The sequence below is a fragment of the Balaenoptera physalus genome (genome assembly GCF_965194825.1).
Source record: "Balaenoptera physalus genome assembly, chromosome: 9".
In the NCBI taxonomy this organism is placed as follows: domain Eukaryota; kingdom Metazoa; phylum Chordata; class Mammalia; order Artiodactyla; family Balaenopteridae; genus Balaenoptera; species Balaenoptera physalus.
Window position 1 is genome coordinate 44,196,104 of NC_138888.1, and position 24,326 is coordinate 44,220,429.

The 24,326-nt window shown below is 32.2% G+C and overlaps 1 protein-coding gene across 3 annotated transcripts in view; it reads right to left on the reverse strand.

The window, feature by feature from the left end:
• Positions 1-437: 437 nt before the first annotated feature.
• Positions 438-24,326, reverse strand: part of KPNA5 (karyopherin subunit alpha 5) — a 50,719-nt gene continuing 26,830 nt past the window's right edge. Inside the window, exons 9-14 of one of the 3 annotated variants that reach the window (XM_082475296.1) lie at positions 22,740-22,903; positions 20,631-20,709; positions 18,593-18,718; positions 17,881-18,008; positions 14,957-15,135; positions 438-10,126 (exon numbers count right to left, since the gene is read on the reverse strand). In XM_082475296.1, coding sequence (XP_082331422.1) covers positions 9,939-10,126; positions 14,957-15,135; positions 17,881-18,008; positions 18,593-18,718; positions 20,631-20,709; positions 22,740-22,903 — 864 coding nt within the window. In that variant the 3' untranslated portion in view covers positions 438-9,938. Of the gene's footprint in view, positions 10,127-11,661; positions 12,672-14,956; positions 15,136-17,880; positions 18,009-18,592; positions 18,719-20,630; positions 20,710-22,739; positions 22,904-24,326 lie in introns of those variants that run through there. The other 2 variants (XM_082475297.1, XM_082475298.1) reach the window with 2 other exon arrangements.

The following is a 24,326-nucleotide window of genomic DNA, read 5'->3' on the forward strand; positions in this document are numbered from 1 at the left end:
CCAGGTAGGCTATTAGATGACAGAGTTAATTCATAAACTAAAAGTTTTATGTGTTCTCCAAATTACACTTGGATAACAAATATGTATTTACCCCTTCATTCTTATAATTACTCTTGCTACATAATAAATATGGCAAGAAATAACAGAGCCAGTGTCTCTAAACTTCTCAAGGTTACTATGATTTTGAGAAATAAGGTTTGAAAAATAAGAATGTTAGCACTTAAGTATCAGTATATAATAGAGTCTGTTTTTTTCCCTCTAACATTATAAGATAAAATTTTGTCTCTTAATATTTGTTTTTATTTTGGCCTAGGAAAGGGTTGTGTCATGAACAAGTGGCATTTTACCCAAATCAGACAACACAAGGAATATAAAAACGGCTGTAATTTTAAAATACTAGATTATAATATCAGACATGACGGAAAGATTTGAGTTTATGTCTGGACAACTTGGGCTTGACCAGCTTTTGTTTTCTTTTTCTTTAAAAATAAATGTACAGCAAAAGTACAATAGTGCTTGCTTCAACAGCATGTATACTAAATTGGAATGATATGGAGATTATGGCCCCTGCACAAGGATGACATGCAGATTTCTGAAGTGTTCCATATTTTTTTGTCACAAGGAAAAAACCAATTTTTTTCTTTTTTGGGGGATATCTATTTGAGATGATGGATATTAATTAAACTTACTGTGGTAATCATTTCACAATAATTGTAAGTCAAATAATTACACTGTACACCTTAAACTTAAAACCACAAGTGACTAACACTTGTTTGTGGGTGAAAAGTTAGTTACTCCTGTGGTTCAAGAAGGAAAGAAAAATACTTACCTTGCCTGTCTCATAAACAGCATAAAAGATTAATACATGAAGTATATGTTCTTATTCTGAAATTGTGGCTGCAGGGAGTAGGGGATTAAGAACAGGGCTTTTTTGTTGTTACGAATCCTGTTTTCCCTTAAGTTACGTCATTTTATTAACCAACCTATTCTCTTTCACTTATTTTTTTTAACATTAGTAAATCCTAGATCAAAGGTTTCATACTCTTCCATTCCATCTGCTGTCTGCCTCTTTGGATGGTGGCCATACTCTGGTGTACTGGTACAGAAGATTTCATCATGTAAAGCCATGCCTGACCTTTTGATCTGATCATATTTTTCATCTTGACATAACACTGCTATATCTTCAGCCTTCAGGAGGGAAGTCCGTTGTTCCCACCACAAACACTGAAAGGGAAAATATTTTCAATTAAGTTTCAACTAGTTCGTTTTATTTAAATTCACTTATCATGTAATCTGAAAATATCAGTTTTGTAATAACTATTGTTCTATTCTTTTAGCACATAAATGTACAGATTCTTATTTGAACCTGAAAAAATGATATAGTAATTCTAAATCTGTATGCACAAAATAACGTAGCATGTAAATACAGCCAGAACTCCAAGGAAAAAAATGAATAAATCCACTATCATCTTGGGAAATTTTAACATACCTCTCTTAGAAGCTGACAAATTAAGCTGAATAGTAAAGATATAAATTATGTGAATCAATTAAAACAAATTCTTTTCTAGCATGTATGCAACATTTCACTAAAACTGAGCACATACTAGGTCATGAAGCACATTTCATCCACTTTTAAACTACATGTAATCACATCACAACTTAGAAATTAAGGGCATGTTTTTAAAGTTTGAAGATTTAAAGACACATTTCTAAATGACTCTTTGGTCAAAGAGTAAATCATAACGGGAGTTTTAAAATGCTTAGAGCTGAATGATAAGAAAAAGCTATATATTAAAGCTTGTGGAATGCAGCTGAAGTGGTACTTCAAAGTAAATTGTTAGGCTCACAAAACACTTTTCTTAGAAAAGAAAGGCTGAGTTGCTGAAACTCAGCCTCTGTTCACCGGTGCCGAATAGAAACGCGGAGACAGAGTTTTGGGTGAAGTAGAAATGAGTAGCTTTTATTGCTTTGCCAGGCAAAGGGGGCCACAACAGGCTAATGCCTTCAAGACTGTGTGTCCCCCCTGGAGGGGGTAGTGAGTTTTACAGTGTTCAAGGAGCAGGGTGTGATCAGCTTGTGGACATTCTTCTGATTGGTTGGTGGTGAGGTAATTGGGAGTCAGCATCATGGCCCTTCTGGTTCCAACCGGACTGGTCTGGAGTCTACGTGCTTGTGGGCAGCAGACAGTTAACTTCTTCCACCTGGTGGGGGATTCAGTATCTGCAAAACAGCTCAAAGGATAGGGCTCAGAATATTATCTACAGCCCTTGGGGAAGAACTAAAGGTCCTTGACTCTGTTTAATGGCTAAAGTATTATTATTTTGTCTTGCTTGACTGTTTTCCTTTCTTTCTGCATTTTCTCACTTCTCTGATTGATTTTATTCTTTGACTAAATTCTTTCTACAGACAAAAGGCTGGCAGAGGACATGGATGGGGTCTGTCCTGGGAAGGTCTCATAGCGTCCTGCTCGGTTACATTAGGAGCAGAAACTAATGAGGTAAATACAAACATAGAATTTAGAGGATCACTATAACCTAATTTGGCAAATGTCATCAAGATAAAAGAAAAAAGGTACAAGAAAACAAAATTATAAATGATAAAAGGGATGAAAGCCAAAAGAACATTATAAATTGGTATGTCATCTTTCCCTCTGGCCAAAATGGAATAATAGGGACAAGAGTCACTCTTCTGCCACAAACAAGTAAAAAATCAGACAGAAATATGAAATGACAGTTTCCAGACACTGGACATCAGGCACTCAAGGACAGTGATCTGTAAAATAGAGGAAATAAGTTAGTTGGGCCCTATGATTGCTCCACTTTACTGCCTAGAGAGTTTCAAGACTGCAGGACATAGAAGGGAAACCCATGTAGAACTTAGAATTCTCTCTGAGTTGAGGAGAAAGGGTTGGGAGGCCAGGGAAGATAAGACAACCAGATTTCACAGGGTAGAGTATCAAGGTGACAGAGCTGCACAGATAGCTCCAGAGATCTACAGCTGAGTACTGATGACCACATGTGACTACTACCCAATACCATGAAAAGAGCCACCTGAAAGAACAAGGAGAAACAAGTTTTGGAGCTCACACATGGCCAAGAATAGTTTCCAGACAAAGTGGAAACCCTTCTGTGTCACAGAGTATCAGAGTACTAGGAATAGTATTGTCTCAGTTAAAAAAATGCTATCTGTGCTTGCCTTACAAAGTTCAAAAGCAAGCCTTTATGTAAAGAATAAAAATTTCTCCAAGTTACTTAATTTTTCTGATAACAAAGCTCAAGAATATACATATATGTGTGTGTGTGTGTGTGTGTGTATATATATATATATATATATATACATATAATCTAATATCTAATAGCCAACAAAGTAACATTCACAATGCCTGGTATCCAATAAAAAATTACCAGATGTGCACAGAACACATGCCAATGTAAAATACAACCCATAGTATGGAGAAAAATCAATAAAAAGAAAGACCAAGAAATGACACAGATGATAGAATTAGCAGACAAGGACAATATAACATTAACATCTATAATTCTACTTGCTATGTTCAACACAGTGGAGGAAAGCCTGAGCATGGTAAGAAAAAACATGGAAGATATAAAACAGACCCAAATAGAACTTCTAGAAATAAAATATACAAAGTATCATGAAAAATACACTAATGAAATTAAGAGCAGATTAGACACTAATCTTGTCGATTAGTGAACTTGAAGACAAAGCAAGGAAAATTATCTCAAATGAAACACATATTAAAAAACAACTGAAAAAGAAATGAACAAAGCATCAGTAAGCTGCATGACTATTTTGGGCAGCCTAATATAAGTGGAATTGGAATTTTTAAAATATTTGAAGAAATAATGGTTGAAATGTTTCCAAATTTGATGAAAACTATAAACTCACAAACATGAGAGGCTCAGCTAACTGCAAGAACAAGAAACATGAAAAAAAGGCATACCAAGTTACATCATAATCAAATTGCTTAAAATCAGTGATAAAGAAAAAAATTTTTAAATCAGAGAAAAGTTAACATTACACACAAAGGAACAACGATTAAGAATGATAGCAAACTTCTTGTCAGAAACAAAGCAAGTAAGATGACAGTGGGGGCAACATCTTGAAAGAACAAAATGTGTTTGGAATTCTATACCCAATAGAAATATCTTTTTAAAATGAAGGTGAAATAAAGGTTTATGTTGGCATACAAAAGCTAACGGAATTGATCACCAGCAACTTACAATACAAAAATATAAGTCCTTCATGCAGAAGGAAAATGATATCAGATAGAAATCTAGATCTACACAAAGAATTGAAGAATAGTAGAAATGGTAACTATGTGGGCAAATATATTTTTTAAAACCTTTATAATTTGTTTAAACCTTTTAAAAATAGTTGACTGTTTAAAGCAAAATTTTAAAAAATGCATTGTGGAGTTTATAACATGTAGAAAAATCTGACAGTAGCACAAAGGCAGAGACGGAGAAAAAGGAAGTTAACTGTATTAAGCTTCTTATACCACTGTCAATGAATAGAAAAATAATGCCATATATGTAATTTATGTTTCTAATAGCCATGTTAAAAAGTCAAAATAATCAGTGAAATTAATTTTAATAGAATATTTTACTTAATCCAATGTCCAAAATATTATTTTAGCAAATAACTGTCCTCAGTTTGCCTTAAATAAAACTCTTCTCTATTCCTATTATAGATTGTTTATTATTTGTCAATAACATTTATGAAGACAATTATAAAATTTTGTTGAAATACAGTAAGGAAGATCTAAATACATGGTGAGCTATAACTTGTTCATGGATAGGAAGAGTTAGTATCATTAAGATGTTAATTCCTCCAAAATTGTCCTATGGATTACATGTAATTTCATCCAGAATCCCTAAGGGGCTTTTCATGGAATTGAACAAGTGAATGCTACGTTTATATGGAAATGCAAAGAGCTAAGACGATCCTGAACAAAAGCAAAATAGAACTTTCCCTATCAGACATCATGATGTAGTCACAAAAATGGATTAGTATACAGCAAGGAAAATGAACAAACCACAGATACATGCATCAATATGAATGAATCTCAAAAAATGTTAACACTGAGCCAAAACAAAAAAGCCACAGATATAAAAAATATTCCAGTCTACATATTTAGAAAACAGGCAGGGGAATCTGTATTTCTTAGGGATACGTACACATGAGATGAAACAATGAGGAAAAGCACAGGGATTATTAATAAAATCCAGAGTAATATCTACAAGGGACTGATAATAATCAAGCTGGATGGTGAATACACAGGTGTTCATGTTATTATTCAAAGTGTCTTCTTACACATTATTCTCTTTGTGTATATTTTATAATAAAACAATTTAAAAGATGGAATGCTCAGAAAAGAGTGAGTCATGCTGAAACCCTAAACAAAGAATATATTAAATTTTGCCATGCTTTTTTAGAACAGTTTAAAAAAACAACCATAACTGAAAGGGAACAGGAGGGATCCCTCAAAAGTAATGGTGTCCAAAGTTTAAAACTCCCAATTTTTAAATAACAGATACTTTGGGGAACTGCACATTAAATTCCCTAAACTGCCTACTGTTTCCAAATTTAAATATTTATGCATAAACTAGTGAACATTCCAAGCTCTTTACTTGGTGGTGTTGCTCCCAATCAACATTTTAGTTCTGGTAGTGCTATACAGCAGTGCTTGCAAGTGCAACTACTTGAAATTTTTATTTCAAAACAGAATGGAAAATTGAAATGTTAAAGTGCTACTAATGATATGATGTATGTGTCTCTTAAAACATAAACTACTGAAGCAAACATGAAAATCATTAGATGTCCTGAAAGGGGGGAATCATATGCTCATTTAATTTCAGTGGTAAACTGTTCAAATATGAAAGGAAAAAAATGAAAGAACAAATATACAACTGAGCAAACACATAATTAAAGGGTATACTTAAGGATTTCTGGGATGGGAACTCCACTGCGTGTTTAAATCTATTGTTTGACCTGTACATTATATGTTCATACATTTTCAGGAATTCATTTCCTACTAAAATTGCAGACCACTTTACTAGGAGCAAGAAACCCTAAAAATAATTGATCCAATTACTTTCACTACTCTGTGATTAACATAGTTTCAAATACTGAAGGAAATGAGGCCAGCCAAAGCAAACAAACACCCCCCCCCCCAAAAAATGAACAACAGAAAACCATGGTAGTGTAAGAAGAAAAAAATAAAAACACTAAGTTAGGAGGGCCTAAGCTTGGCTACTGTGTGATTTTGTGTTTCACAGTACATTAAGAAAGTTAAATCAGACATTACCTCCTATTTATTAGGTTTAAAACTCTAAGCCTTAAATAAATGCACTGTATTGCATTAAAATAACAGAAAAGGAAAAATAATCTCAGTTGAAACATGTGAATGTCCCACTAACTGCCAAGGCTTGAGATACAAAGATAAATTGGATATGTTCCCCGTTACAGATGAATATACAAGTTCTAAGATAAAAGCAACATACTACTTTATCAGATAATGCTACCAATGAAATCTTACTGGTTTTGGAAAGGGAATGGAATTTTAATGAATCAGGGCATCTATTTTTGCTTTATTAGGCATATACAATCATAAGTGAAAACAAATGAAACAGATACACTTATATAAATGCAATTGTAAAATAGTATTTTATTATTTTTAATATAGTGCTGTAACATTTCATAATATTGCATACTACTCAAATGTTGGTTTATTTAGTTTGGCAAGAATATCTTCCCCTCATCCCACTTCCCAATTAGAATTTAAAGATGCATTATCCTTTTAGAGCTCCATCATATTGGCTCCTAATATATTTCATAAAACAGTAATGCTATGAACTAAAATGAGTAAAGGTTAACAACAATTACTTTGATTTCACAGTTTCACAAAGCAGCCAGTAGATTGCTGAATTTAGAACAGCAACAAAAATCCACTGAGACTTTGTATTATAATTACTTTTTCCATAATGCTCCTTCTTGAGAGAAGAAAAAATATGAAGGCAAAGGTAATGCTTTGTCCAACAAAAGTCCTTTATCCAAAAAATCAACCTTTATCTGCAAATAGGTTTTACAGTTACCAAATGATATGCTGTTTCTGTGCCAACAGATTTTATCACTTTTTTTTGGTCTTTATTTTTTGCTTTCTTGTTCTAGTGCTACCAGCAAGTGAACAAAATGACACTAAAAATTAAGTTCTAGGAACAATTTTCAAAATAAAACTTAGAGTAAAAAAAACCCCAGGGCATTGAGTCAAGTACTTACAAATATAAAACAAGTAAGCATAATTGCATAGATTAGCTAGTAAAAATTCAAATTCAGACAAAAATAAAACACCGAATTTAATTAAATAAATGTAAAGGACTCTTTGAAGTATTCTCTTGATTTTTACATTAATGTTGCATGCATTGCCCTTTTACAACATGTTTTCATTTTTTTTTTGGCACAGTTTCTCTCGGATTAAAATATAATAAATCTTAGGAAAGCAAGTTGAAAAAAGAAAATTTTTCCCACAAGGGTCAGTGAAGATTAATGAAAATACATTTTGGAGCATTTAAAATAGTACATTTGAAAAGAGTAGTCATATTAAAAAAATTTTTAGGAACAAAGTATTTGCTAGTATTGGTTCAATAAAGTCATCAGCACACCAACTATTACATATTACCCCTTGCATTCAAATCTAATCAAATTAATTACCCAAGTAACAGATCCAATGAATTAAATACAATTTTATATATAAATGCTTAAAATATGGTCAAATTCTATACTTAGAGATATAATGCTTGTTTCACTGGCAAAAATTTTAAAAATCCTCCCCTCAAAGTTCATTCTATTATTTCTATTATTTTTCCTTCTGTAAGAACTATTTTGTTTGAAAGACTTAGCTTAGATTTATTAATGTGACTACAGGGTCCTCAAAAAAAAAGCAGGCACAGCTGGTTAGTTTATGAATTATGCTGCATTAACAAGTTCAATTGATTAGAAAGAGTGGAACACCCTGTCACCTGATACTTAGACTATCTGCATCACTAAAAAGTGTTTATCTGATAAATTCACCATCAATTTGGTGATCTTTAATATAACTACCCTGTTCTTTTGAATATACATATACTGAACTTCATAGCTTCTACTACAATAAAAAGGGCACAGATACAATCTTCTACTTAACAATATAAAAGAGGTTTGGCAGATGCAGTCAGCATTGTGGACACCATTTAAACCTGTATTCTATAGCTTGTAGGTTTTTAAGTGTCTTGCCAAAAGCTTAGTTTCATGATATTTAATTTACAAAGTGTCATACTATTTAAAAGTACTCCTATATACATTTTCTTCTTGTAACATACCTCTGATTTCCAGCAGAAACATTATAAATGCTATCATAAATGAAATCTTTCTTTACAGAATAGACTATGAATCATATCAAAAATGCTTTTAGTTCCCATCTTAAAACATCAGTAAACTAATTTTTAAACAAGTATTTTAGGTATACAACTGGAAATGTAAATAGCCTGCACATAACTATAATAATGAAAAGACTGATTCAACAGTACCATATCTGCTTAGAAAACTACCAAGTATAGTACTGTGAGAAAAACACACAGACACACACATATATACGTATCTGTAAATAAATATATATATATAATTTTCTATTGAAACTTTTTTTTTAAAGTTTCACAGTATGAAGAGGTTTTTGCTGTTAATACATAAACACATACATTATATTGACGAATCTGATACAAATGTAATCTAATACGATGGTTCATTAACAAGCAGCAGTTTGACCCTCTGAGGATCACCAAAGGGGAAAATAATCCTAATGTAGGGTTCAACCAATTAAAGAATCCTTAGTAATTTTCATGAATATCATCCTTTTGTGTCCAGACCATTAAGTGCATTTAATAAAATTTAACACATAACAAGGTGATTTCTTCAGGAGAATTTTGCCATTCAAGTACCTAAGTTCATTATTATATAGAAAGTGAAACTTTTCAATTACTGCTCTGAAAAATCAGAGAAAGGAATACAGTATTATTTTTGCTGTGCAGCACTGCTTTAGATTCATGACGGCATCTCTATCATGATGCTCTTTAAAATGAGCAGTGAAAAAATAATAAAACACTATTTCAAAAATGTTAGCATATTTGGTTAAAATACAAAATATACTAATATAATAGCATTTATATGTTAAAAACACAAACATTTAAATGTTGTGTAATCATTTTAATGTGTTCAACATGAAGAACAGCTTCTCTCTTCACAATTGCCACATTTTAATTGATTATCAGTACAATATTTCTTCTGTATTTTATAAGTAACTTTTACAGGTTTTCTGTTGTAATTTTTTTTTTTTGCAAAGTATAACCTATAGCACAGTGATTTATAATTTAAGGTAATAGCTATTTTCACATTCTCATTTAGCTTTTTCTCTGTTTCATGCTTCTGAAGCTCTTTTGTTTTGTTTTTGCTTTGAGAGGTAGATTTAGTAAAGAATGGGCATGTCAAACTTACTGCCAAAATGCAATTATCAACAGCTGTACTGCTAATGTGCAGTTTCCAAGAATGCTAGAAAAATTCAGAACCATTATTGTAATACTTTACCAAAGTTTTCCTTTTCAGGCTTAAATTATTAAATAATCTCATAATGTATTTAACTGTTCACAAATAGATACAAGAAAAAGATAAAACAATGAAAGACATATATACAGGCACACCAAAATAACAACAAAACTATAAAAGGTTGCATATGGATGGAAACTTTTTTGTTTTGCTTTTTAAAAGTGCATTAACGTCTTTCTTTTTTGTTCTACATAAAAACACATCAAATATTCCTAATGACATTACAAGAAAGGGGAGATATCTGAAGCTACCCTTTTTAGCCATTAATTTTTCCTCCTACCAAGTTAAAGTTGAAACCCTTCCATTGGTGCTTCCTGCTGCTGAAATACAAACTGTTGTTGGTTTTCATCCACTTGAGGTACAATACTGGGATCATCATCTTCTACACCAAAGTAATGTTCAATCAGATCAAAAGCCTTTTGGTAAATTTCCTGATTTTCATGGCTTTGCAGAAATTCGATTTTATCCAGGCCTATTAATGCAAAGCATATGTACAGAAACAAAGTTGTTACTCGAATTTCAACATATATTTAAGTCAAAATAATGAATCAATAGCATCCATCAGTCCACTGGCAATTGGACTGTTATTTTTATCTAATTAAAAAGATTAAAATATAATTTTTAAAGGTTACTTTCCATTTACAGTTATTACAAAATATTGGCTATATTCCCTGTGTTGTATACTACATCCTTGAGCCTATCTTACACCCAATAGTTTGTACCTCCCACTCCCCTACCCCACTGGTAACCACTAGTTTACTCTATATGAGTCTACTTCTTTTTTGTTATATTCACTAGTTTGTAGTATTTTTTAGATTCTACATATAAGTGATATCATTAACTTTTATCTAATTTTTGCACATACTGATAGCCAACACTTATGCCTTATACTTCAAGAATGAAAGAATGGGGCAATGTGGTATGAAGAATAAGCACAGGCTGGGGAGTAGGAAGATCATAGACTCCACCCTTCTAGTTGTGTGATTTTTCCCAAATAAGTTTGGTTCCTCTGTACTTTAGTTTCTGAATTTTAAAATGACAGTTTTACATTACGTAACTCCACAAGTTGTTTCCAGAGTAATTGTGCTAAATAAAAAGCACAAAAAGGGAAAGCAACAAAATAAAAATAAAAAAACTAAAATACAAGCAAGCTACCACACAAGTTCTCTCACAGAATGAGCCAAAAGGTATCAATAAGGATAAATGAATACTATTTGGAAATCCAATACAGCCTGTAAGTGAAACTGAAAAAGCTCATTTCGATAGTATAAGGAGAATCTACAGTGCTCTATTTTATTGCTTACAAGAAAATAATCTACATATAAGTCTGGGTGATGCTAAAAATCTTTTCTACTTATTACAGATAAACCTCTTCAATTATATGATTGCAGGATATAAGGAATAAGCAAAGTAGTCATATCTATATACAATCATAGAATAGCCTAAACTCTAGTATAACTTGGGATCAAAATAATGATTGTAGTAAGGAAATATTCTTAAATTAGTGATTGATATCTTTTATTTATATGATGTTTTAACCATTGACATTATATAATTTGAAATAAAGGCAAAGCGATCTCCCAGGCTTGGTTCAAGAATCACAAATAAAAGCTTGACTCAACCATATAATATAATAGGACTTAAGACAGAAAGTGAATATTTAATGGAAATATATTGAGAGGAAAAAAAACTGACTTAGATTCATGTGTTATCCTAAAATAAATTCCATGTGAGTTAAGTTAAATATTTTAAGACTCCAATCAGAAAAATCTAGCCAATAAATAAAATAATTTTCATCAAATCTCTGTGAGGACAATGACTTTGTAAACTTTGAAGGAATAGAATATTAGGCTGAACCATTTATTAATTATAAAAGAACACAGTTTATCTCATTAAATTAAAAAGGTAAAAAGGATGGGAGAAAAGCCGTATTAAAATAAACTATAAAATAAAATCAATTCAAATTTTTACAAAAAAAAAAGACAAGTTGGTAACTGGACAAAGTATACTAACACATGGAAAATACACACCACTTTCTACATGTAATAAAACAAGAAACACATAAAAGCAACTTGGTGGTACCATTTTACATTGGCTAAATCAGCAAAATCAACAAAACAAGTAAGAGGCAGTGACACTGCCGAGTAACATGCCTTCAGAAAGCAAAATGAGAAAACATATCAAAAACTTAAAAAGAAGTTTGTGCCCAAGCTCAGCAATAATATTCCTGAAATTTTATCCCCAAATATTAATTCAACAGAAGAAAAATATTAATAAATATTATATTTTTGTATATTATATTTTGTATTATTTGTATATTATTATTTTGTATATTATAAATATTAAAATATATTAATAATATAATATTTTAATAAAAATAAATAAGCATCAGAAAGATGTTTATTTTGGCATATGTAAAGTGCAAAACGAATTGGAAACAAACTAATGGTCAACTACAAGAGTGTGGCTAAAACCCCACTTACTATGGCTAAAACAGCATGCAACATTCTCTTTTTATAACATTATGTGGCTATTGCAAATCACAGAAAATTATGCAAATCATAGAAATTATGTATTGTTTGGAGAAAATGTAAAATTCTCCAAAACGTTAAAAGTAGAACACCAAACTATACACGGACTGCAGTTATATCAATGTAAACTAATTCTGCATAAGGACAATGTAAAAAGGATGGTAAATAGTAAAAAGAAATTGTTAGAATAATAGAATTAAGGGTAACTGTAAAAAAAAGATATCAAAAATATTATACTGCTTTTACACAAAATATTTTTATAGAATTAGAGGGGGAAAATGCCTATGGTAGATAATTAAGAACTGACTAACTCTCAACACAGTGGGTATATAGTGAATGTACCTTAACATAATAAAGGCCATATATGACAAGCCCACAGGTAACATCATACTCAACAGTGGAAAGCTGAAAGCTTTTCCTCGAAGATCAGGAACAAGACAAGATTGTCCATTCTCATCACTTTTATTCAACATAGTAATGGAAGTCCTAGCCAGAGCAATTAGGCAATAAAAAGAAATAAAAGTCATTCAATTCAGAAATGAAGAAGTAAAACTGTCACCATTTGCAGATGGCATATTATATACAGAAAATTGTAGACCCCACCAAAAAACTGTTATAACTAATCAATGAATTCAGTAAAGCCACAGGATATAAAATCAATATACAAAAATCTGTTGCATTTCTATACCCTAATAACAAACTATCAGAAAGAGAAATAAGGAAAACAATCCCATTTACAATTCCATCAAAAAGAATAAAATGCCTTGGAATAAACTTAACCAAGGAGGTTCATGAAAGACCTGTACAATGAAAACTATGATGAAAGAAATTGAAGAAGACACACATAAACAGAAAGACATTCTGTGCTCATGGATTAGAAGAATTAATACTGTTAAAATGTTCATACTATCCAAAGCAATCTACAGATCCAATACAATCTCCATCAAAATTCCAATGGCATTTTTCACAGAAATATAACAATTAATCTTAAATTTGTATAGAACCACAAAAGAACCCAAATAGCCAAAGAAATCTTGAGAAAGAAGAACACAGCTGGAGGCATCATGCTCCCTGATTTACACACTATATTATAAAGCTATAATAACCAAAACAGTATAGTATTGGCATATAAGCAGATCAGTGGAACAGAATAGGGAGCCCAGAAATAAACCCACACATATATATATATAGTCAATTAATTTATGACAAAGGAGCCAAGAATATGCAATGGGAGAGAAGGACAGTCTTTTCAATAAGTGGTGCTGTGAAAATGTAGCTACATGCAAAAGAATGAAACTGGACCACCATCTTACACCATACTCAAAAACTAACTCCAAATGGATTAAAGACTCGAATGTAACACGTGAAACCATAAAACTCCTAGAAGAAAATATAGGTGGTAAGCTCCTCGACATTGGTCTTGGCGATGGTTTTTTGAATTTTGGAGTTGATGCCAAAAGAAAAGACCACAAAAGCAAAGATAAACAAGTGGGACCACATCACACTAAAAAACTTCTGCACAGCAAAGGAAAACATCAACAATATGAAAAGACAACCTATGAAATGAAAGAAAGTATTTGCAAATCATATACCTGGTAGGGGGTTAATATCCAAAATATATAAAGAATTCATACAACTCAATAGCATAAAAGCAAACTATCCCATTAAAAAATGGGCAGAAGATCTGAATGGACTTTTTTCCAAAGGAGATACACAGATGGCCAACAGGTACATGAAAAGATGCTCAACATCATTAATCATCAGGGAAATGCAAATCAAAACCACAACAAGATATCACCTTACACCTGTTAGAATAACTATTATGAAGAAGACAAGATAACAAGTGTTGGCAAGGATGTGGAGAAAGGGAACCCTTGTGCAGTGTTGGTGGGAATGTAAACTGATGCAACCACTATGGAAAACAGTAAGGAGGCTCCTCAAAAAATTAAAAATATAAGTGTTGTATAATCCAGCAATTCTACTTCTGGGCATTTATCTGAAGAAAATGAAAACACTAACTCAAAAAATATATGAACCCTCATGTTCACTTCAGCATTATTTGCAATAGCCCAGACATGGAAGCAATCTAAGTATCCATCAAAGAATGAATGGATAAGAAAATGTGGTGTATATATATATATATATATATATATATATATATATATATATATATATATATATATATATATATATATATATATTCATTTCACACACAGTGGAATATTATTCAGCCATAAAAAAGAAGGAAATCTTGCCATTTGCAACAACCTGGATGGACCCTGAGGGCGTTAGTCAGTGAAACAAGTCATAGATAAAGACAAATACTATATAATCTCACTTATATGTAGAATCTAAAAAGACAAACAAATAAACAAACAAAAAAACGAGCTCATAGATACAGAGCACAGACAGATTGGCAGTTGCCAGAGGCAGGAGGTGGGGGGGTGAATTAAATGGGTGAAAGGAGTTGCCAAAAGGCACAAACTTCTAGTTTGTACAAGCTTTGGGGAAGTAATGTACAGCAATGGGGACTATAGTTAATAATACTGTATTGTATGTTTGAAAGCTTCTAAGAGAGTAAATCTGAAGAGTTCTCATTACAAGAAAAAAATTTTTAACTATGTTTCATGACATGAACTAAAATTATTATGCTCATTTTGCAGTATATACAAATATTGAATCACTATGTTATATACATGAAACCAATGTAATATATCACTTGTATCTCAATTAAAAAAATTGATAGTAATTATAAATTTTTGACTGCTTACCATATGCTTCTTCAATGAGGGCACAGTATGGATTAATGCCTATTCCATTCTGCTTACATTCTTGTTCTCCAAGACGTAAAATATTTTCAAGTCCATTTAAAGCCACTTGGACTATTTTAGAGTCCATAACAGTCAATAGGTCACAAAGTGGTTTAATGCAGCCTAAGGCTACCAAATACCTTCAGAGTAATTAAAAAAAGAAAAGTGGGGAAAAAACATTTTAAAAGATTTAAATAAATATTATTTATAGCAATGACATGAAAATATTCTTCAGCGAAATGCTACATAAACAATTAAGTATTCCTATACAATCTCAAACATCAAAAAAATTTAAATTTTTACTTACATAGGAACCTGAAAATTCTTACTCTCCTAGTTTCATAATTTAACATAATTAGCAATAAATGGTATTACAAATATTACAAAAAAAATACATGCAAGCAAATTGGTACTTACACCTGTTTTTGCATAGCATATGAGCACTAAGAATAATGGGCTCAAGGTTTACTTTTGTTTTTGTTCTTTACGGTTAGTTAGCCCATGAAATACATGGAGTCATATGGGGGTAGGTAGAAATGAAGACGGAGAAGAGACATCTAAATCAAACTTCAGGAAATTTCCCACAAAAACAACTGTAGTTAATGTTCTAAAACATCTGCTATGTTTCAGAAGCATAGAAGGCTTCTAGGAGCAAAACAGGCCATGTTGTGAATAATTTTAATAAATAATGATCACAAAAACTATTCTACTCATTTCCTAATGCTTTTTTCCTTTTCTAGTTGTTATTAGCTCTTTAAAGTAACTGATTTGTTCACTTGGCAAAAAGTCCACATTAAGCATGTCCTGAAGTCCATATTAAACATGCTCTGAAGCCAGGCTGCATGCCTTCAAGTCCTAATTCCACTCCTTATTAGTTGTGTGATTTTTGAGTAACTTCTCTGTGCCTCAGTTTCCACATCTTAAGTGGGAATAATAATAGTACCAAACTCAGAAGGTTGCTGTGAGAATACTGCAGGCATTCAATAACAGTTAGTTTCCATCCCCCCACCCCCTGGCTTTTTTAATTGTGCATACCTTCACTGGAGCACTCACTTGCCATACACTATTACTGTGACTGATCAAATAGAATTGCTGAATGAATAACTATCTCACAGAGTTATAAAGTTAAAGTAAATAAAATACTTGAAAGTATCTGATGCACTGCTGATGCTCAATAATTGAAACGACTTAGCACAACAACTGGCACTCAGTAAATATTAGTGATATGCATGCTGAACCTTATCTGAGATCAAGACTTCTTCCCATATATATAGAGTTAATGAAATGGTGAAAACTGGCTAGAAAAATAATGATCTCAGTTTGGACACTTGATTCATACTAATACATTTTAAGGAATAATATACGGAACAGACACAAAGACGAAAATAAATTGAAAAAAATACAACTGTTTATAGGTGGACAAACAAACTTTGGGCCCCTAAGCAGATAAAAATAACAGCAGCATTAAAGAAAAATACAAGTTAGAACAAATGAAAGACCTTGTTTTATTACTGCTTGTATTCATGACACAAATGAAATGGAAATAATACTAATTAAATCAAAGAAGAGGAATGGAAAATAAAAAGCAGAGACAGATGTTATCAACATGTAGAGATATGAATCTGAGAAAAGAAGATAACAGTAGAAATGAAGGCAATAATAGACAATGATCTCCCAATAAGTAGATTTCAAAATCCTCTATGTGATTTGTAAAATGGCACAGCAGCCTGCCTTCTTGTTTTATAAATTAAGAAATAAATCAAATATGCATTAGAAAATATCTCCTAAATAGTCACTTAAAGAAACCTAAAAAGTCCTGAGTTTCATGAAGGGATCCTCAGAACAAGAAGATTCTGTAGGAAGTCAGGCTTTTATAGAATTGCAAAGTAGAATTTTGCTATCGAGGGAAAAAGAGTGAAAGCAGGGAATTCCCTGGTGATCCAGTGATTAGGATTCTGTGCTTCCACTGCAGAGGGCATGGGTTCCATCCCTGGTTGGGGAACTAAGATCCTGAAAGCTACGAGGTACAGCCAAAAAAAAAAAAAAAGAGTGAAAGCAGAAGACGAAAAGAGATTTAGGAATTGATAATAAAAATTATAATAATGATAATAGCTAATCTTAGTACAGACCTTAATGTTTAGGCAACATGCTAAAGCACTTTAAATGTATGAATTACATTTAATTGTCAACATACTACCACAAGGTACTATCCATTATTGAATCCATTTAAAAAATGAAGAAAACTGTGGATTAGAGAGACTAAATGACTTTGTAAAGGTCACACATCTTTTATTGAAGGAACAGGATTTGAAAGCAGGCTGACTTCAAAGCCCATATACCTATTATTTATATTGTTAGTAAAAGAAACAAATAAATAAACAATAAAAGGCTAGAATCAAAAAGCTATCCTAAAAAAAAAAAAAAGAATAATTTATGGAAAAATAAAAGTGAGATACTATCCATAGGTAAAGCTAACAACCAATTAGGAATGTCTATTTCAATTTTATTTTAAATAAGTGGATATTTAAATTTATTAGCCATTTTATAAAGTTATATGCATGTGATTTTAATGGCCTAAAAAATATTTAATGCCCATGATAGTATATTTTTCAAATTAACACAGGCTTCTTCTTCAGATTTTTTTAACCTCTGATTTTTCATAAATAGTCTGCCAAGGAGAATGATGTTAATTATACTTTAAATGAAAAAAATAAACCACTGTGAATGAATAACTGATACAACAAATGCTGTCATTTCATATTAGAAATGCTTATGAAACTAACTTAGAAATAATGTTTTAGTTTCATCAACAAATAAAAAATATGTATACTTGAAATTTTGTTCTATTTACATTTATAGAACAGTTTAAAAAATCTGTTTCACACCTTATCTGTTCTGGAGTGCCTCCTGATGTTGCATTAGTTATCGCCCAAGCTGCTTCTTTCCTGGTGCGAAACTCTGCTTTCTGAAGAATCTCAATTAATACAGGAAAAATATTTGCATCTATAACAGCCTGAGGAGAAAAAAATAATACAGCATAATCAATGCAAATACTATTTTAAAAATATTGGGAAGTAAACAAATTTTGAAACTTGTTGGCTTTAAACTGTCAGACTTTTTGGAAACACCTTTGGAAATATTTTATTTCCAATCTTCCAACAAACTTTCACATACTTTCTTTTTAAGACTGGAGAATATATTGCAGAATATAAATTTTAAAGATGATAAAGCACCAGCATACGATTGATCAAAATGCATTAGTAATCACTGACTCAAGGAGCTTGATGGGACACTAATAAATCATTATTTAAAAGCTTTGAGAGGAAGATCATTGCCTAACTTATATTTAAGCCTAATGAAATTCAATCCCTTTTTAAAGACTAAATGTTATGTGTCAGGCACTGTACTAGAATGCCTACTACAAGTAAATGTTATTATTTTAAAGGAGGAAAGTCCAGTTCTTTAAAACACTGTTCAAGAATCTTTTAAGAATCTTTTTTTAGTAACTCACTAAAAAAAATCACCGATAAAATGCTGACTTTCGTCCAAAATGACTCCTGAGATCTTCCTGTTTTTTCAGATTTGAAAGGTATTTACCTGAATCTGAGCTCTATTTCCAGCAGTGATGTTTGAAACAGTCCAGCAGGCTTCTTTTCTGATTGACTCCTTTGAGCTACTCAGTAAGTGTAAGAGACAGGGTAATGCAGAGCAATTCAAAATTACCTAAAACAAACAACAACAACAACAAAAAATGGAAATAGAAAGTTTTATTGGAGAAAAAATACACAAAAATATACTAATTATTTGGTACAGATGAACCGGTTTGCAGGGCAGAAATTGAGACACAGATGTAGAGAACAAATGTATGGCCACCAAGGGGGGAAAGCGGGGGGGTGGTAGTGGTGGTGGGATGAACTGGGAGATTGGGATTGACATAGATACACTAATATGTATAAAATAGATAACTAATAAGAACCTGCTGTATAAAAGATAAATAAAATAAAATTCAAAACTTCAAAAAAAATACTATTTAGAAACACAAAAATCATTCTGCATTAAAAATCATTAACTGCATTAAGAAAAAAGAAAAAAGCAATTCCTCTCAAAGTAAAACTTAAGCACTTGCTGTCTTCTACCCTCCCAATCTGCCAAAAGTTGTTCAATGTTGGTGTAGTGAAGTGCCCTGTTCTCAATCCACTCATCTGCAAATAAAAGCAGCGTATTCAGAGGTGTGTCCTTCAAGTTTACAAATACATTCAGAGTTCGACTGATACAACTATTTGAAGAGAGATTTAGTGAATTGTCAGCAACCATCCTCTAAGTTTTGCCAAATGAAAAAAAAATACAGGGAAAAATATATCTATCTATCAACATATCTCAAACAGTCTGAAAGTATCTAATTCCATAACTGTTACGAAACCTTAATGTGTATAAGTCTGTTTCATTAAAATTTTTACTGTTCCATTTTCCATTTTCCTTTTCTAAGTAAGTATAGTCTGCTTTGTCTCTTTATATTCTTTATTCCATGGCAAGATTAATTATGCTCCATTTTCACAGTACACACAATGATTTACATTAAGTTTACTTGGTGAAAAACATGAAGCAGTGCACCGAAATTCTGCTGAAAACAGTGTATGTTCAGAAGTGCATTTTATTTTAAAGAGCTATTTTAAATTAATAACTATCAATTTCTAAAGATCTACTGTTGAATAACTAAGGTAAGTATCTAAATATGACTTTAAAACTGAAAGAATGTAGATTAGAATAAAAAGTTTACTTTATGATGGCAAACAAAGGAGAATTTAATGTTTCAGAGTTTAAGCTTCTGTCTTCAAGAAAGACTACCCCACATCTGAAGTCAATCTGACAACACACCTTTTTTTTTTTGACACCTCACCATCCTCCAAGAGAGGCAGACAAAGACACACACACACACACACACACACACACACACACATACACAGAGTTAGTTACCAATCTGGAAATGTTTCCTTGCTATCCTTCCTTCCATTCTCATAATTGGTCTTCAATTTACTATAAAAGACCCTTCCATTTCCAACCCCACTTTTAACCTATTTATAATCAATCACCATCTCACTAGCAGTTTCTTTACCAGTCAAGTTTAACGCTTCTTGAACATAACTCACACGTCTGTCTCTGTACCTACGGTCACATAAATTTCTTCTAGTCTGCTGAAATTCTTCTCCACTTTTAAGATTTAGCTTTAGTTCCAACTCCTTTATGGAATCTACAAAGATTTCTCAGCACACTGATCTCTTTTTAAAATTTTTATACTATTTACTGACAAATCAGTTCTCAGCAAACATACTACCTCAGGTAATTTGCTTTGTTTCAATATATATTTTCTCCTCAATTGAATTGTAAACCCCTCAAGAGCCAAACTCCTATCTTGTACTTCTTTACATCGATATAGGTCTAGGATAGTGCTTTCAGATAGAGGTATCTGAGATGGATTGCTTACTATCAAAAATATGCTTACTGTCACATTGTAGATGCCTGCATAATTATGGTAATGCTAACATCTTGATTAATATGTAATCAAGTGGTATGAAACATGATAAACTTCTTAAAGTTCATTTTGTTACCAGTTCATCACATTAAAGTCTGAACTCACCTGTGTTTGTATATCATCACCAGTCACAATATTACCAACTGCTCTTAATGCAGGTGATACAACTTTATAATCATTGTGCCTAAAAGTAATAAAAATATGAACTTACATACTATATTAAAATTTACAGAAAATTTGCAAAAATTGTACAGAAAATTCTTGCATACTCTCTAACCAGAGATCCCATTCAAGTTTCACTAATTATCTCAGTAATATTCCTATAACAAAGAATCTAACCCAGAATCATGTGTTGCACCCATGCCTCTCTAGTCTCTTTCAACTCAAAACAATTCCTTAGTTTTCCCTTTGACAATCACAAGCTAGTTATTTGGGTTTTTTTTGGTTCAGTGATTAAGACCAAGTTATATGCTTTTGGCTGAGATGTCACAAATGCTATATAGTCTTTTCATTACATAGTATTGGATGGCATATGGTATCTATTTTGTCCATTATAGTGGCACTGGCCTCTGGTCACTTAAGATGGTGTCTCCCAGATTTCTTCACTTTAACATTACCGTTTTTCCCTTTATAATTAATGTTTTGTGAAGAAATACTACTTTCAGACTATGTAAGATCCCATTCCTTAACCTACTTTCACCACGAGTTTTTAGCATATCTTGATATTTGTTTGAATTATTAATAATTATTAGTATTGTTGCCCATGATGATTTTCTAATACTGTCACTTCAACTATGTGTCTTTTCTATCTATCTATTGATCTATCTACTTATTTTAGTGTGGACTCATGGATTCCTATTTTATTCAATAAGTTGTGTTACTACAATTTATTTCAATGCTCAAATCATCCCAGGTTTAAGCAGTAGGAGTCCCTTCAAGTGGACTTCTGTGTCCTTTTGACATTTCTCTATTATTTGAGTACTCATTACTTTCTGGGTTCATCTTATTTTTTTCTCAGTCCCAGCCCTGGAATTAGTCATTTCTTCAAGAACCTGTTAACTCTACTTGGTGGAGAATAGTGTTTAAAAACCAAGATTTATGCGTTTGGTGTGCTCATCTTGTTAGTACAGATGTGTCACTGCTCTCAGGCCCCTAAGAGGACACATAACATACATACACATATATTTACATATACATTTTTTTCTATATCTATCTCTTTATGATGAAAGCCATGAGTTCACATTGATACCTCTACTTCAGATCTAATAGCACAAGATTATTCTGGCTTTTCTCCTTTTCATATGTATATCTCCATTTTCTAAGAATAAGAAGTTGGCTTCTATTATCATAATCTCTCTATATACGACCAGTCTTCTGATCCAGCTAAGCTGCTATCCTATCCCGTAGTGTGTTGGCTCCAACCCCTGCTCCAGCCTGCTTATCTGCTCTGCTCTAGTGGGTGCCATCCTTAACCTGGGTCCTGATCTGATCCCCCTGTTGGATCTGCCTTCCCATCCTCCTCAGATGCTGTCCTCAAGCTAGGGCTACAACCCCTTATCGAACCTCTCTTTTTCTACCATCTACCTTGTTTGGGCCTACCTAATGGTCTTCTGACAAAAGAAGAAAGGATGAAAGATAATACACTTTTTTAAAAGAAGAGGATGAGGAAACTACAATATCTTTCTAAAACAAGTTTTCTTACAAGTTTTTAACTTCTTTGTAAAGCAAATCTGTTCTTTTTAAGGAAGGTAGCAATAATAGCCCAGCAAAGAGAAACATGATCTTTAATACAAGTGAAATACTAAATGTTTTTCACTGCACGGACTTATACACAAATTAATTACTGTAATGAACAATTAACTAAATTATTGGTTCTGTGAGGGCAGGAACTGTATTTCATACGTCATTAATACATTGCACAACACTAGCAAGGTAATAGGCATTCCATAAATACTTGTTGAATTAAGTCCCACCCATTCCTGAAGAGATTAAAACTAGTAAAATTCATTAACAAACTGATTAGTTCCAAATAGAGGATATAAGAACTAAGTTTAAGGGTCAAATTATCAGTATTACAGCTACTCTGCAGAGTGGACTTGGTAGCTTTTCAGTCCTTCCTGAAGATAGTGATTCTTGAGATGTTTAGAAGGCCATTACTCTACTTGCTAAACTTAAAACACAATCATACACTTATTAACCATAAATTATAGTTACATCAAAAGTTCCACCAATCTTCGACAGACTCCAGAATCAATGACAGCTTGAATTTTATCATTGGATCCATCGGAGAGATAAGAAAGGGCCCAACACACATCTGCTAATACATCTGGGTCACTGCTAAACAACAATCGTGACAGGACATTTAAGCAAGGTGAAACCTGGAAGGGAAGAAAGAGCCAGTATTTAAAATTTTTCTCTATCTAAAACAAAGTTTCTTTAGGAAAATCATTTCTACTCTGTTTAAAATGAAAATTTAATGCTACAAAAATACCAGAGAAATTAAGACATTCTATTGTTTTAAAATTATGATCATGAAAACTATATATAAATATGAAACTAATTATGACTCCTATTTATCTTATATTGAATAAGATATGTGGTAATTTAAAGTTCTTAAAAATAATTAAATATGTATTTGGGATGCCCTGTCTATGTCCAAATCATACACACACCCCCTCAATGATTTAAAAAACAATAAAGTCCTACAGAGTTCTAGTTTTAAGAAAGTAAAATAAAAACATTTCTGTTTCTGTCTTCTCAGAAACAAGGAAAAGAAGAAATAGCAATACAAATCTCATCTTTGAGGAGTCCAGTAGACATTTATACCTGACCACAACTGGTGAACTACAGAAACTGAACTTTGGGGTATCAAGCACAGAGGAGGTTGAAATTAAACACTGGATTGGAAACTACAGAGATTAAGTAAAAGTTACATACTGATTGAACTGAAAACTTCCAGCCCTCTTGCAATTCCCAGCTCCCAGATCTCCAGTGGTATCACCTAGTCAACCCAATCTACCCACCTTCCAATAGGAGGGTGGAAAATCTGTCTCTAGAGAAACAAAACGGTTTTAGAAAACATACTGAAATTTTGAGTTCCTCAAAGAAAATATGGTTTTGCTGCCCAATTATTCTACAATGAAGCCCATAAGATAACGAGCCTGTACACCCATCTTCCAATCAGCTTTTTAGTGCCTGCCTCCTGAGTATTTCCAGCGTGTCAAGGATCACCAGATATATGAGGAGAGCCTCCAATAGGAAAGAGATCAAGACAAATAAACCATAAACAAAACAAAAATGTAGAAAGAGAGGCATCAGAAAAAAGAAAACTTCAAAAATTATAAACCCACAGATAAGAAAATTTGCTGAAACCATAAAAGAACAAAATTCTACATAAAGATGAGCAATCAAAGAACAAACAAAATTATTGTTGAGAATATAAAATATGATTGTGGAAATAAAATTTCAAAAAAATTTGAATGATAAAGGAATCTCTCTCACAGAAAATCACAGAAAATTTACTTAACAAAAGTCTTAAGCCCTATTAATGTGATATTACACTGTAAGTTTGGAATACGTAAGTAAACAAAAAAGACCAAGATTCCTAACTCTGAAAAGTTTACACTTTAGAGGAAGATTTTTTTAAAGTTAATATAAATAATAAACAAACACATATTATGTTAAAAGGTATTGAGAAAAAATGAGAGTAAAACGTGGGGGTCCGTGGCTGGGGGTAGTGATAGATTACATTAAGTACAGTAGTTAGGGTAGAGCTCATGGAACAGGTAACTTCTAAGCAAA